The sequence below is a fragment of the Amblyraja radiata genome, chromosome 2, assembly GCF_010909765.2.
Source record: "Amblyraja radiata isolate CabotCenter1 chromosome 2, sAmbRad1.1.pri, whole genome shotgun sequence".
In the NCBI taxonomy this organism is placed as follows: Eukaryota; Metazoa; Chordata; class Chondrichthyes; order Rajiformes; family Rajidae; genus Amblyraja; species Amblyraja radiata.
In genome coordinates, this window is record NC_045957.1 from 31,860,612 (window position 1) to 31,874,912 (window position 14,301).

The 14,301-nt window shown below is 39.6% G+C and overlaps 1 protein-coding gene across 4 annotated transcripts in view; it reads left to right on the forward strand.

Annotated features, from left to right (window-relative positions):
• The window catches only part of ube3c (ubiquitin protein ligase E3C), a 144,072-nt gene that overhangs the window by 49,796 nt on the left and 79,975 nt on the right, over positions 1–14,301 (forward strand). For all 4 annotated transcript variants that reach the window (XM_033044432.1, XM_033044458.1, XM_033044441.1 and 1 more), the window contains exons 12-13: positions 9,432–9,518; positions 13,347–13,507. In XM_033044432.1, coding sequence (XP_032900323.1) covers positions 9,432–9,518; positions 13,347–13,507 — 248 coding nt within the window. The remainder of the gene's footprint in view (positions 1–9,431; positions 9,519–13,346; positions 13,508–14,301) is intronic.

The following is a 14,301-nucleotide window of genomic DNA, read 5'->3' on the forward strand; positions in this document are numbered from 1 at the left end:
ATGACAGACATTTCCCTAACCCAATAATACAGTGGCTAATACATTGTATTCAAACAGTGTTTCTCAAGGAAGTGAACCTTGGAACATTCACCCTGATCTACAAGAAAACCAGACAAGGCCCAATACCTCATCCAATCAGCATTCAGTGCAGTAAAGCTTTGCAACATTATTTACAACTATTTACAAGGTGTATGTCTGGTTTGCATTCATCCAATCCATTCTATGCGTTTTGCACCAAATTGACAGGGTTTGCAGGTGTTCCCATGCTCTTCCTGCAGCTCAGATCTAGGCTCTAGACAAACTGGCGCCACTCTGCAGCATGTCCCAGTTCCACAGGGAGCACTTTCAAATTGACCAAATATCCCAGCAGCCCTGAAGCCTTTACCTAATTTTATTGTAGCCTCTCGTAGCCTCTCCAATCTGGCCAGGATTAATACTTCGACCTCCTGGCAACCCACTAGGACCACCTGGCGACCCACCTGCAGCACATGAATTCTTGCTACTCCCCATGGCGACTATAATGAGGCCGCGATTAGTTCCCAGAATGCGGGAACTCCTCACGGCCATGAAGGCGACTTCCCGGCAACCACCCGCAAAAACATGTGGCGACTGCATAGTCTCCTGCAGTCACCTAAAAAGTCGCCTAAATGGGACAGGCCCACTTTATGTTGACCTCGAATGACACAGAATACTATTTCATATTTTGTTTTCAGTGAGTGTTTTCTGTGTAATCATATCATGCTTGTACTTCTCGAGGGATTTCCATATAACTTGCACTTGAGAACTAAGGGAGTCTTCAACCTACAGTAACCACACATCAGAATCAAGATCTCACAAACTTCAGTAGTAAACTGCAATAAGCAGACTGCAGTTGTGTTTGGTTGTGCTTGGCAACCTGACACGTAACATCCCTTGATATCCACCAATGCTCTCCACTAATCTTCCCCTGCCGTACCATACAGCCTCCAACAATAAAGATTTGGTGACACTGGAAAATGTGGACCGTTTGTTTCTTTGAAGCCACCACTTGGCGAACTAAAGGTATTGATGACATAAATTGGTATTTGTATTGATATACCTTTGGTCGCTTGAAAGAGGAGGTAATTGAAGATAAAGACGACAGCCCGTCATAATGCCTGACGGCGGTGATCCTAGCCCTTCTGTTTGTACCTGCGACCTGCACTATGTGTAGAAGTCCTCTCAAGATACTGGTAAAAATACCACTAATGATATCTTCAAATTTGTTATCATCTTCCCAAGCTAACCTCCCTACTGCTGAAGATTCTAGTTACTTCTGCGCCATTGGGTATGCCTTATTCGTGTTGGCATCACCATACACTATTCCTAGTTCTGTCATAGGAAGGAATTACTGGATTGGTAAAGGAATAGATTTAAGGATGTGCTGAAAACCACCTTGTGAATCTGCTCGTTAGTCGCTTAATGATTTGGGAGTTGTTGGCTCAAGATTGCTCAAAGTGGGAAAGGAGCTCTTGGGTTGGCATTGCAAACTTTATCTCCATGCATCTTGAGAACACAACCTCTGTGTAGACAGTAGATGGGATGTATCATCATTCTTGCTTTTAGCTTGCTCTGTCACTCACAACCTGCCCCATCTGCATTTCCCACATTGGCCACATTTATTGTCTCAGAATCCACAGAGCTGGAGTGGAAGGAATGGTGCTGAAGTCTGAGCAATAACTTGTATTTTTATAGTCAAAGATTTGAATGTAGTCCTTTGTCGACCTGTTTTTCCTGTATGCAAATTGCTAGGTGTCTAGATTGTCCGGAAGGCTGGCGTAGATTCGGGTCCATAGTGATCTTTCAGAGCATTTCATTATGGTCGATGAAAGCATACTTGACTACTACCGCTGATATATATGACTCAGTGCCAGTGGGTGATGTGGGATTTGGCCAGGTGGAACCTTGTTTCCTTCTTCAAAATTAGATAGAGGCATTGAGCTCATCAGGTAGAGATGTGTTGTTTCCAGAGATTGCACTTGATTTTGGGTTGTAGCCCATGAATGTATTATGGCCCTGCCACAATTGCTTGGCATCTGCTTGATTGAACTGAGCCTCCAGCTTGTTTTGAAATTCTCTCGTGACACTGGTGATAGCCTGGTGGAGGTTGTACTTGGCTATCTTCAGTGCAGGATCATCTTGAATATCACGGAACCTGGCTTTTGCAGGGAGTGAATCAAAATTGACTGGCAGAATGCAGTTGCCAATGCATTTTTTAATTAAACCAATGACAACTGAGGTACATTCATTCAGGTCTTGACCATGCTTCTGTCCGCTTGCCACTTTCGGGGAAGTATGTACCTGCACCACTATCTCTGTTCCACAACATTCCCCAGGCCCTACAATATACTGTGCAAGTCCTGCCCTGGTCTTTTACCAAATGCATCATTTACCAAACTATATCTTCCATTCCTTGGCCCATTGGCATAGTTGTTCCAGATCCCGTTAAAACCTTATATAACCATCTACACTGTCCACTGGGACATCAAGGTTTGTTTCATCTGCACGTATTAACTAAGCTAACTATATCTACGTCTGAATCATTATTATATGTAGCGGACAGCACTGACTCAGTACCCTTCACTGTGACACACCATTCGTTATAGTCCACCAGTCTGAAAAAGATAAACCTCTGCCACAACCCTCTTCTAATTTCAAGTCAATTCTATATTCATTTGGCTGGTTTGTCTGGATCCTGTGATTTAGCTCTCCAGTATGTACTGTGTGTGGTATTTGGTTGGCAGTGAATTGTGTCATATGAAAAGAGCTGAAATGTTGAAAGACGTTTAATTAGTGTTGCACACTGCTTGCACTTATGTAGACTGCACTTTAATCTTGTCATCCTTCTATTATACTACTCAGTATATTTGCATCTGTTTATTGGATCATCGTTCAAAGTGTAGTGACCAGATGTTGCCACTTATTTTCAGTATAACGAAGCATATTGAAGCATATTGTACTTGATTTACTCAAAATATTTGAACAGGGCTGTGGTAGTTAATGTCTAATCACCCTGTCCGCAGGTGACAGCTTTTGTTTGCATTTTCACGTGGATCTGGTGTCTCAAAGGTAAATGAGGCCTGTATTTATTGGCTAATTCTACCTCCGCTGTAGTTTGCTCTTTTCTTGTGAGTGTTAAGAATCAGAATTATTAAATTTGATTGTGTTTGATTAAGAAAATGTGACAGTATTTGATTAAGAAAATCAATGTTAAGTTTTTTTAAACATAAAGTAAAGGGCTATAAAGAAAACCTAATTCAGTGTTAATGTTTTAATTCTGTGTGGCAGGTATGCATTCCGTTTATATATATCTGTAGGGTCTCCCAAATGAGCTTGCCCAAAAGACCATTTTTCGCAAAGCCTGGAATTGAATATGTACGTGCTCTGCCATGAAAACTTGGTTTCACTCATTTTCCATACAATTACATTTTAAGCTGGTGTTTTGCAGCCCATTGTTAATTAATCATTGAACAAAGTCCAGTGAGGCACAGCAGGACCAGGGCCTTTGGTCCGCAATGTCTGTGCCCACAATGATATCAGATTAAACAAATTTCTTCTACCTGGATGTCAAATCTCCCCCCCGTCCACCCCCTCCTTCCCTGCACATTCATGCACCTCGCAAAAGCCCTCTTAAATGCCACTATCGAATCTGCTTCCATCACCACCACGATAGGTATGTTCTAAGCACCCACCACTGTTTAAAAACTTTCCCTGTATATTCTCTATTAAACCATCCCCCTCTCACCTATACCCTTTAATGTTTGATATTTCCACTGTTGGAGAAAGATTCCGACTGTCTATGCCTCAAAATATTATACATTTTTATCATGACTCTCCTCAGCCTCCAATGCTGCAGCGAAATCAATCCAATGTTGTCCAACTTTTCTTTTTAGCTATTACCGTCTAATCCCATGCATTCTGGTAAACCTCTACTGCACCCTCTCCAAAGCCTCTACACCCTTCCTGTAATTGAACAATTGCACACAATACTTGGTTAATAAGTGTGGTCTGCCCAAGTTTTATAAAGCTGCAACATGACCTCCACTCTTTTATGTTCGTTGCCCTGACCAATAAAGGCAAGCAACCCATAGTCCTTCTTTACCTTCTATCTGATTATGCTGCTATTTTTGGGGTGTTATGGACTTGGTTCCCAAAATCCCTCTGTTCATCAGAGCTGCCATTAATCCCCAAATTGGTCAATGGAATCATTCTGATTATCTATTTTTTAGCTCAGAAGGGAGGGCAGAACCCAAAGTGATAATTTCCTTTTCTGATTTGTGATTTGATCCATTTGTTTCTATGTTTTTATATATACAGCTACAGAATGTTCAGTACTTTTTTCCTCTTACGCAATTAATAATTGTGATACAGTGTACATTATTTTCTAACATCTAGTTTCCAGCTGTAATCTAAGTTAAAATATGTTTGAAAATTTACTGACCCACTCTCAGCATAAACTCTTTTGCCTAACCAACTTCCATTCCATCTTGATGGACTCTCCTTGAGCATTTATTCACTGCGCTCCCCTTCACTGCTGGTCTTCATGAAGGCTCAGAGGATTTTGTTTTTATTAAAAGTGTTGCAGAGAACCCCTACATTATGGCCTATTCTGTAACAAAAATTTGCCCTATGGGATTCAAAAATCGGCACCCAAACATTTGAGTTACACAAAGTTCCGGCTCATTGAATTTATGATTTGGGGTGGGGGGGGGGGGGGAAACTACATTTTTGAACAAACGCACTTCAATGCACATGCAAATGGTATGGCTTCCTATTATGGAAAGTTGCAATGTGGACTATTGCAACATGGACTATTTTCTAGCAACACACCTTCCCGTAGAGGCCACCTATTTATGCTTGCCTTTTTCCCAGACAATTTAATTAATATTATCATGAATGTCAGCTTGCTTAATTTGGGCACACTGCTTCTTGAACTTATCATTTCTAGTGACCCTTCAGATGTTTGTATGGCTTCTTAATATATTGTGTAATTCTGCCTTGAAGATTTAAATATTGCTCTAAAGTACTTGTACATTGTGTTCTGCGGAATGGTAACCCATTTGTAATATAGAAGTTCTTCACAGTCTTCGTTGACTGTGATAAGGTTTCGCATGGCAGGCTGCTCTGAAAGGTTAGATTGCATGGGATCCAGGGAGAGCTGAATCTCTCCTGGAACTGGATACAGAATTGGTTTAATGGTGGAAAGCAGAAGCTGGTGGTGGAGGGTTGTTTTTCTGACACGAGGCCAATGACCAGTGGTGTGAATTGAGGATCGGTGCTGGGCCCATTGCTATGTGTAATCTCTGTCAACGATTTGGATGAGAATGTACATGGCATAATGAAGTTTGTAGATGACACAAAAATAGGTGGTAACGTAAATAGTGGTTATCAAGAATTACAGCAAGATTCTGCTCAGCTGGATAAGTGAGCCAAGGAATGGCAAATGGACTTTAATTCAGTTAAGTGAGCTGTTGCAATTTGGGAGGGTAAAATAGGGCAGGGCATTCACTGTGAACGGGTTGTGAAGGTATTTGGAATGCTAGCAAAAGCAGGATTTGTGTATCGAAGTTGGGACAAAAAAGACACACAATGCTGGAGTAACTTAGTGGCTCAGGCAGCATCTCTGGAGAGCATGGATAGGTGGTATTTCGTGAGGGGAATAGGTATGGTGAATGCACAGTCTTTGGATAAGGGAATCAAGAGGCCGTGGATTTAAGGCGAGGGAAAAGAGATTTAATAGGAACCTAACGGGTCACTTGGTCACTTGGCAAAGAGTAGGAGTAAACGGGTCCTTTTCACAATGGCGGGCAGTGACTAGTGGGGTACCGCAAGGCTCAGTGCTGGGACCCCAGCTATTTACAAGATATATTAATTATCTGGATGAGGGAATTGAAGGCGATATCTCCAAGTTTGCGGATGACACTAAGCTGGGGGGCAGTGTTAGCTGTGAGGAGGATGCTAGGAGACTGCAAGGTGACTTGGATAGGCTGGGTGAGTGGGCAAATGTTTGGCAGATGCAGTATAATGTGGATAAATGTGAGGTTATCCATTTTGGTGGCAAAAACAGGAAAGCAGACTATTATCTAAATGGTGGCCGATTAGGAAAAGGGGAGATGCAGCGAGACCTGGGTGTCATGGTACACCAGTCATTGAAAGTAGGCATGCAGGTGCAGCAGGCAATGAAGAAAGCGAATGGTATGTTAGCTTTCATAGCAAAAGGATTTGAGTATAGGAGCAGGGAGGTTCTACTGCAGTTGTACAGGGTCTTGGTGAGACCACACCTGGAGTATTGCGTACAGTTTTGGTCTCCAAATCTGAGGAAGGACATTATTGCCATAGAGGGAGTGCAGAGAAGGTTCACCAGACTGATTCCTGGGATGTCAGGACTGTCTTATGAAGAAAGACTGGATAGACTTGGTTTATACTCTCTAGAATTTAGGAGATTGAGAGGGGATCTTATAGAAACTTACAAAATTCTTAAGGGGTTGGACAGGCTAGATGCAGGAAGAGTGTTCCCGATGTTGGGGAAGTCCAGGACAAGGGGTCACAGCTTAAGGATAAGGGGGAAATCCTTTAAAACCGAGATGAGAAAAACTTTTTCACACAGAGAGTGGTGAATCTCTGGAACTCTCTGCCACAGAGGGTAGTTGAGGCCAGTTCATTGGCTATATTTAAGAGGGAGTTAGATGTGGCCCTTGTGGCTAAGGGGATCAGAGGGTATGGAGAGAAGGCAGGTACGGGATACTGAGTTGGATGATCAGCCATGATCATGTTGAATGGCGGTGCAGGCCGAATGGCCTACTCCTGCACCTAATTTCTATGTTTCTATGTCTATGTCACACAGAGGGTGATAAGTAAATGGAAAGAGCTGCCAAAGGAAGTTGTTAGAACAGATATAATAACATTTAAAGGACATTCGGGCAGGAAGGAAAGATTTAGAGGGATATGAGTTGGGCCATGGGGCCTTTTAATGTGCTGTATAATTCTGACTTTTTAAAGCTGCCAGGAATATATTGTATTCCATTTTTTCATGAAATGTGAATGTCCACCTGCTTTTAAAATGTTTCCCTTTTGATTTTGCCCAGCACATCCATTAGCATGCTCTGCGTGAAGGTTACAGACTAAGTTGGAAACGTCTTACTTCCAAAGTAAAAAGAGCTTCGTAGACACTCTTTGTGTAAGAGATAATTGCCTGACCAAGTAGATGAGGTGCTGAAAGAAAAAATCGTATTCAAGTATATTAATCACGGATCAGAATCTATAAGCCATTTAATCAAATTGGTTTTAATTTAAGGACTTAATAATGGAGACTCAAGGGAATGAATTGGTCAGCCCCTTTTAGGTGTTCTGCCATTCTGTTCGATCTTTGCTATAATTCAACATAGGCCTCCCACCCACTGTCCCACTCAAATTGACTCAACACATTAAGTAGTGTACAATTGTTCTTTTTTAAAACAGGTTAGGTAAAATCAATTTGATTAATTACAGGCAATATTTTAATTAGTAAATGAAACAAAAGTGGGTGTTTTCTAGTTAATTCTGAAGCCAACTGTATTGTTTAAAATTGATGGCTATCATTAAACGTTTTTACTCCTATTATTGGAAGATGTGTTTCAAAATTTAATTATTTAATATACATTTGAATGAACCTGCCAACCATCTCCTGCCGATCTGTGCAAAAGTCCATTGAGCCAAAGCAGTAACTGATATAGTCCCATGTCTTGGTAACACGTGTACGTATCTATTTATTTATTTGTTACGCTATATTTTTCATTACAGTAGATAGACTGCTCTGTGAGCTTCATTTGCAAACGGAATTTCATTGCGCACTGGTGTATATGACAAAAAACTAATCGGATCCGGTCTGTGATAGTAAAGGAAATGCATTTGATATTGCTAACAGCCTAACTAAATAAATGAAAGTGTGCTGCTCCGTTATCCAACAGTCCTGGGTGGAAGTGTTTAGTTTAGACATAAACACAGAAACATCCACTTTCGCCCACCGAGCCTCTGCTGACCATCCAGCACCCGTTCAACTAGTTCTATGTTATCCCTGTTTTGCTTCCTACACACATGGGGCAATTTGCTGCATGTAACTATAGTATGGCTACAAAACAGGTGGTAAAATTAAAATGGCCTGAAATTGTTTTTAAGTTCAGAATGGGTGATAAAATCGCCAACTTTTTTCACACAGTGAATTTTCTCTCTCTGTGGATATGTGCAATTGTCTGTTTTATTCTATCACGCAAGACCAATTTTGGCATGAAGAACATTCATGTGAAACTTATTAGTGGCTTTGTCAATGGCATGAGATAATGTGTGGAAGAAAGCTCAGAAGGTTTCACACATTAGCTACAAACATAATGTTAGAATTATGTTTCACCATCAGATTTTTTGAATGGTTCATAGGGAAAAGGAACTTTGTGAAGGTTTTTTTAGACTTGTGTACTACTTTACCAATATATTTTCTGATATAAACTTTAGCTCAGATGTCATCATAGTGCATGATCTTCACTGCATTATTTTTGCAGTCCTTTTTATTTTGAATTAAGTTCCATGTAAGAAACTGATATTTCTTTAGAAAGGAAACTCTTTTACTAATTTGAATTTGGTGTTACTGATTTATTTAATTTCCTAGTGTAAAAAAATGAATTTATCATGAAAAACGTATTCCCATAAAATTGGAATGTTTATGGATAGGTGATTGGACCCTTTCAAGAACCTTCCTCTGCATCCATTGGAATTGCTTGTAATTGCCATATTGTAAAAATCTTTGTTTTGCCATTTGAAGTGATAAGTTGTTTGGATGATGTATTGAACGTAGGAAAAGTAGGAACTGAAATGTATACTTCAAACGAGAACACATCTGTATCCTGCATATTCCAAGATTTGACAGATGAATTTGTCATGGAGAATAAAAACTGAGAAAAAGTTCACATAATGATGAATAGACATTTGGCTCTGCAGGTAACAGTTGAGCTTATCGGACTTGATATTACATAAAAGTGAAGCTAATACACTTGCACAATAACATATTGAGCAATGTTAACTATTTAGTCCGAAGAACAAAGGGAACAAAATAAATTTAATGTGCTTGAGATGCCACAGTGAGCTTCACAAATGATTAAATATTTGTATTTCATATCCCTCAGTCCCATAATTAACATTATTTGTAAGAAAAATAGGACTTTGCTTATCGTTATTTTTATATACCAATTGCCTTTTGATTTATTGCAGATTATGTATTGAGAATCGTACTTTACTGTTTGTTATCAGAAAAAAATTGCTGTAGTAAGTTATCGTGTATAACAAAGGATTGATTTGATTATATTCTGGAGAAATCTTTAAATTTAGAAATTCAATAAGATCTTTAATTCATATATGGTTCTAACAATCAATGTGGTTTCTTTCAGACTTCTATACAGTTTGGCATTCAATGCAAGATTCATGCGACATCTTTGGAATTTGATCATATCTGTAACAACAAAAATGATAACGGGGTAAAGAAAGATGTACATTTGTTCTACTCTGTATATTCTATTGATTTCTAAGATGTGGGAAATGCAGAAAAGGGTTTCCCAAAATAATGCGCAATCTTAAATGTCCTTAAAGCTGGTGATGAGCTTTTGACTTGAGCTGCTGCTGCCAGAGTGGCAAAGATACTCAAGTTGTTAACGATGGGGAGTTCTAGGAATGAAGAAGGAATAGTATTTTATTTCCAAGTCAGAGAAATGCCAGACTTGGAGCTGCAACTTGCCAGGTTTTGATGTTTCCCTATGCATTCTGCCTGTGTGTTTTTGCATGCTGGTGGTCACAGGTTTGAGTTGGTTTTGCTAAAGCCAAGCTGAGTTACTGTACTACACTTTGATATTAATACACCTTGTTAAATGTTGTTAAATACGTAATGCTGCCCATCATGCTGAAGAGCAGTTTTGGCGCATGAGGTGCTCTTCCTACATTCATTGATACTTTCAATATTGATGCCTTTTTTAACATATAAATTATTCATGTAATTTGCTGCGATATAAATTTTTATCAATTGGGATAATTGTGCAATGTCCACTGGCCAGTTTCTGGCCAAATTCTGAATGTCCTCTCAGCAAACCTAGCTCCGTGATGAATGTGTATTAAAGGAGGAATTTTTTAACCAATTTAAAGGTATAATTTAACAGAGTTTACATTTAATTTTCCAAGTGCTAAGTGGACTGTCTTTAAAAAAAAGTGTGATCCTATAAAAATAACCATCTGATTTTTTTCCTGATTTTTAAAATCTATTTAATGTCGCACCTCAAAGGCCTTGTCTGTTTTACATTTACTGTTCTGTGGAAACCATACAATATATTAATTCATTAAATTTGTGCAATATCAAATCTGGCTGAGATGCATCAGAGAAATTTAAAAAAAGGATTAGCTTTTCCTATGTAATTACAAATATCTCTAGAATACGCATGACTGGTTCTAACATTTAGTGAATGACCACTAATAAACAAAATCAAGGTCTTGCAGCTGGGAAACAACCCTTCAGCCCAACTCATTCATACTGACAAAAATGTTTACCTGAGTTAGTCCAATTTGCCTGCGTTTGGCCCACATCCCCCTCGATCTTTAATATACATGTACCTGAGTAAATGTCTTTTAAACATTGAAATTGTACCTCCCTCTACAGCTTCCTTTGGCCGCTGAAAAGGTTGCCGCCCGGGTCCTTTTTAAATCTTTCACCTCTCACCTTAAATCTATCCCCTCAAGTTCTACCCTGGGGAATGATTGACCATTCACCTTATCTATGCCTCTTATTTTATATACCTCTTCGCCCACCACACTACCACATACCCTCCAAAGTAAAAAAAAGTCCAGCCAATCCATTCTCTTATAACTCAAGCCCTCCAGTCCTGGTAACATCCTGTGAATCCTTTCTATGTACTCCCCAGCTTATTTTCTATAACTGAGTGACCTGAACTATGCACAATACTCCCACCAGCAACTTCTACAGTTATAAAATGACGTTCCAACTCCTGTACTCAGAACCCTGTCCAATGAATTTCACCACTTCCCTTGAATTGTGTATCTGTACCCGTAGACCCCTCTGTTCTAAACCACACACCAGGGCCTTGCCATTTACTGTGCCAGTCCTGCCCTGGTTTAATTTACCAAAATGCAACACGTCACACTTATCCAAATTAGGCTGTTTACTTAAAAGATTTTAACAACTACGTTAGAGTATTTTTTGATTAACCTTCATAACTGCTTGAAACAGAGGTTTCGGTTACTGGTATCATAACTTAAAATATCGCATGGTAGATAATGAAACAAATCTACTGGAATCTATGAAGAGTAATTAAGGCAGGGGACTTAAGCTTGTCTGAGGAACTGCTTTAAAGGAGGGCTGAGAGAGGTACGCATCATACAGTGCGTTCAAATATTATCACCATTTACTTGGCTTTAATTGAAGTAACTAATGAATAGTGAGAAGGACAGAAGGATCTTGAGGTTTAAGTCCATAACTTCCTGAAAGTGGTAACACAAGTAAATAGAGTGATAAAGAAGTAATATGATCTGCTTTCTTTCATGGGTCAGGCATTCAGTATAAGAGTCAGGAAGTCATGAGGCAGCCTTATAGGACTTTGGTTAGGCCGTATTTGAAGTATTGTATGCGGTTCTGATCACCTCAATACAGGAAGGCCATGGAGGTTTACATGAATGATGCTTGGATTAGGGGGTAATAAACTGCAGGGAGAGGTTGGACAGACTTGGATTGTTTTCTCTGGAATGCCAAAGGTGGTGGGGAGACCAAATAGAAATAACAAATTATGTGAGGCATAGATAGGGTAGACAATCACAACCTTTTCCCAGGAAGGAAATATCAAATACTAGAAGGCATATGTTTAAAGTGAGAGGGACAAAGATTAAACGAGATGTGCGGGGCAAGTTTTTATTTTGCAGAGGGTGCTGATTGCCTGTAACATACGTTCGGGTTGGTCGTTGAGTTACATACGATAGTGGTATTTAAGAGACGTTTGGATAGGCATATGAATATGGGGAAATATGGAGGCAGGCAGATAAGAGATGGTCTTGGCATCATGTTCGGCACAGCCATTGTTGGCCGAAGGGCCTGTTCTTGCGCTGCGAGCAGTTTGTTTAACCTTTTGCATAAGGAATTCCATGTGATCCCCAAAGATTATTCTGAAAAGCATGATATTAATATTTCACCAGATTTAGAATCAGATGGCATTGTCTCAAGTAAAGTGTTGCCTATTTAAAATGGGTACGAAGGATTAGCAGTTAATCCTTAAAATGGTGAAACCAAAGATTAAAGTAGGCATGCTATTGAGTGGTGGAGCAGGCTCAGGCAGGATGTATGAACCACTCCTGCTTCAATTTTTTTGTACTATAAACATACTACTGAAGTACAGCAGTTTTGGAAGCTGATGAATAATAATTTTCAGTGTTTGAGTTTGAATGTGAATTATTTAGAATTGATGAGGCTTAAATAGTATGAAATGAACACATTCTAGGCACCAAAACATTCAGAAGTATTGCTGGCAATGAATCATTGCCAAGTATCTGAAGCATTGTAAAAAAATGTTCTGTGTATTAATATGTGACATGCCGAGATGACCACATTCACTTTTACGTTGAGCTCTGCCTGCACTATCAATTATTCTGAAACACAAGACGTTGTGGGGAAACTAAGCTTTAAAAAGTACTATAAAATATAATGTCACTGGTTACTTCTTAATTTAAAAAACATAATTTGATCAGTTTATATAAGAGGGAAAAATAGATGCTTGAAACTTTCAGAGCCCTGAAATAGTTTTTGATAAAAACCACTGGGCCCTTCATCAGAAGGCCCATGTACTTTAAATTGCATTACCTTTTTGAGTCTTCCTTATGCCTATTTGATACGGGCACCAAATGCTTCAAGAAATGACATCCCTGCAGTAATTCATTTTTTATTCAGATATGTTTCCTCAAAAGACACATGTAGACTTGGGCATTGGGAAAATTGTGCAGCCTATTTACTTTTCAAGTATAGCATTTGTGAGACAGAATAATTATTGACCAACTTTCAAAAGGAGATGATCCCTTTTATTGATTTCCAGTATTGGCAATGTGTTCTTGCCTTGACCAAGAAACAATACCATTGTTTTAATAGTAATTATAGAAAGTATTTATGGTACAATCATCATATTATTTTCAGTCACGTTTTCCCTGATTAGATGAAGAAAGATATATTCTCAGCTTTCAGTTGGCTTAATTTGTGTAGATTTGTTTGTTTTACATTTTATTTGTCAGGAACATGATTAATGTTGTGCTTTTATGCATTTAAGGTCGATGGTACCTTTGATTCATCTGATCTCACGAGGCTCTCCGATGTCACTTGAAGACTCTCATCGGATCATACCTCTCTTTTATCTCTTTAGTTCTCTCTTCAGCCATTCCCTTATTTCAATCCATGACACCGAATTCTTTGGAGAGCAAGCTCAAGGAGGTAACATGTACAATTGGAACATTATTGATTAAATTAGTTCTTTAGTGTTAAGATGCTGAAGAAAATATTTTTTCGTGACATTTGTACTGATATGATTGTCATATACCTATTATTTTTAACCACGACTGTTTTGCATAATTATTGATGTCCTTTCTGGGGAAGATTTGTTATTTCTTGATTACTTGGGTATACTTTGCAGCAAAACATAATTTCTCGGCGACCTTGTCTGTTTTTACCTTCCTGCAACCCTCACCCCCCCCCCCCCCCCCCCCCCCCCCCCCCTGTGTAAATGAAAATCCAAAAACTGGATGTTGGAAACATTTGGAAGTCATTCCAAAGAGTTGTGGACATAGCCAAGACCATCACTCAAACTAACCTCTCTTCCATTGACTCCATCTGCACTTCATAGACTCCTTTAGCTATCCAGACTACACTTCTTCCCACCCTGCTTCCTGTAAAGACTATCCCCTACTTCCAATTCCTCCGACTACGCCACAACTGCGCCCAGGATGAGGTTTTCCATACCAGGGCATCGGAGACGTCCTAATTCCTTAGGAAACGGGGGTTCCTCTCTTCTATTATAGATGAGGCTATCATTAGGGTCTCCTCGATATCACGCAGCTCCGCTCTTGCTCTCTCTCCCCCCATTCGTAACACGGACAGAGTCCCCCTTGTCCTCACCTTCCACCCCATCAGCCATCGCATACAGCATATAATCCTCCAACATTTTCGCCACCTCCAACGGGATCCCACCACTGGCCACATCTTCCCATCTCCACCCCTTTCTGCTTTCT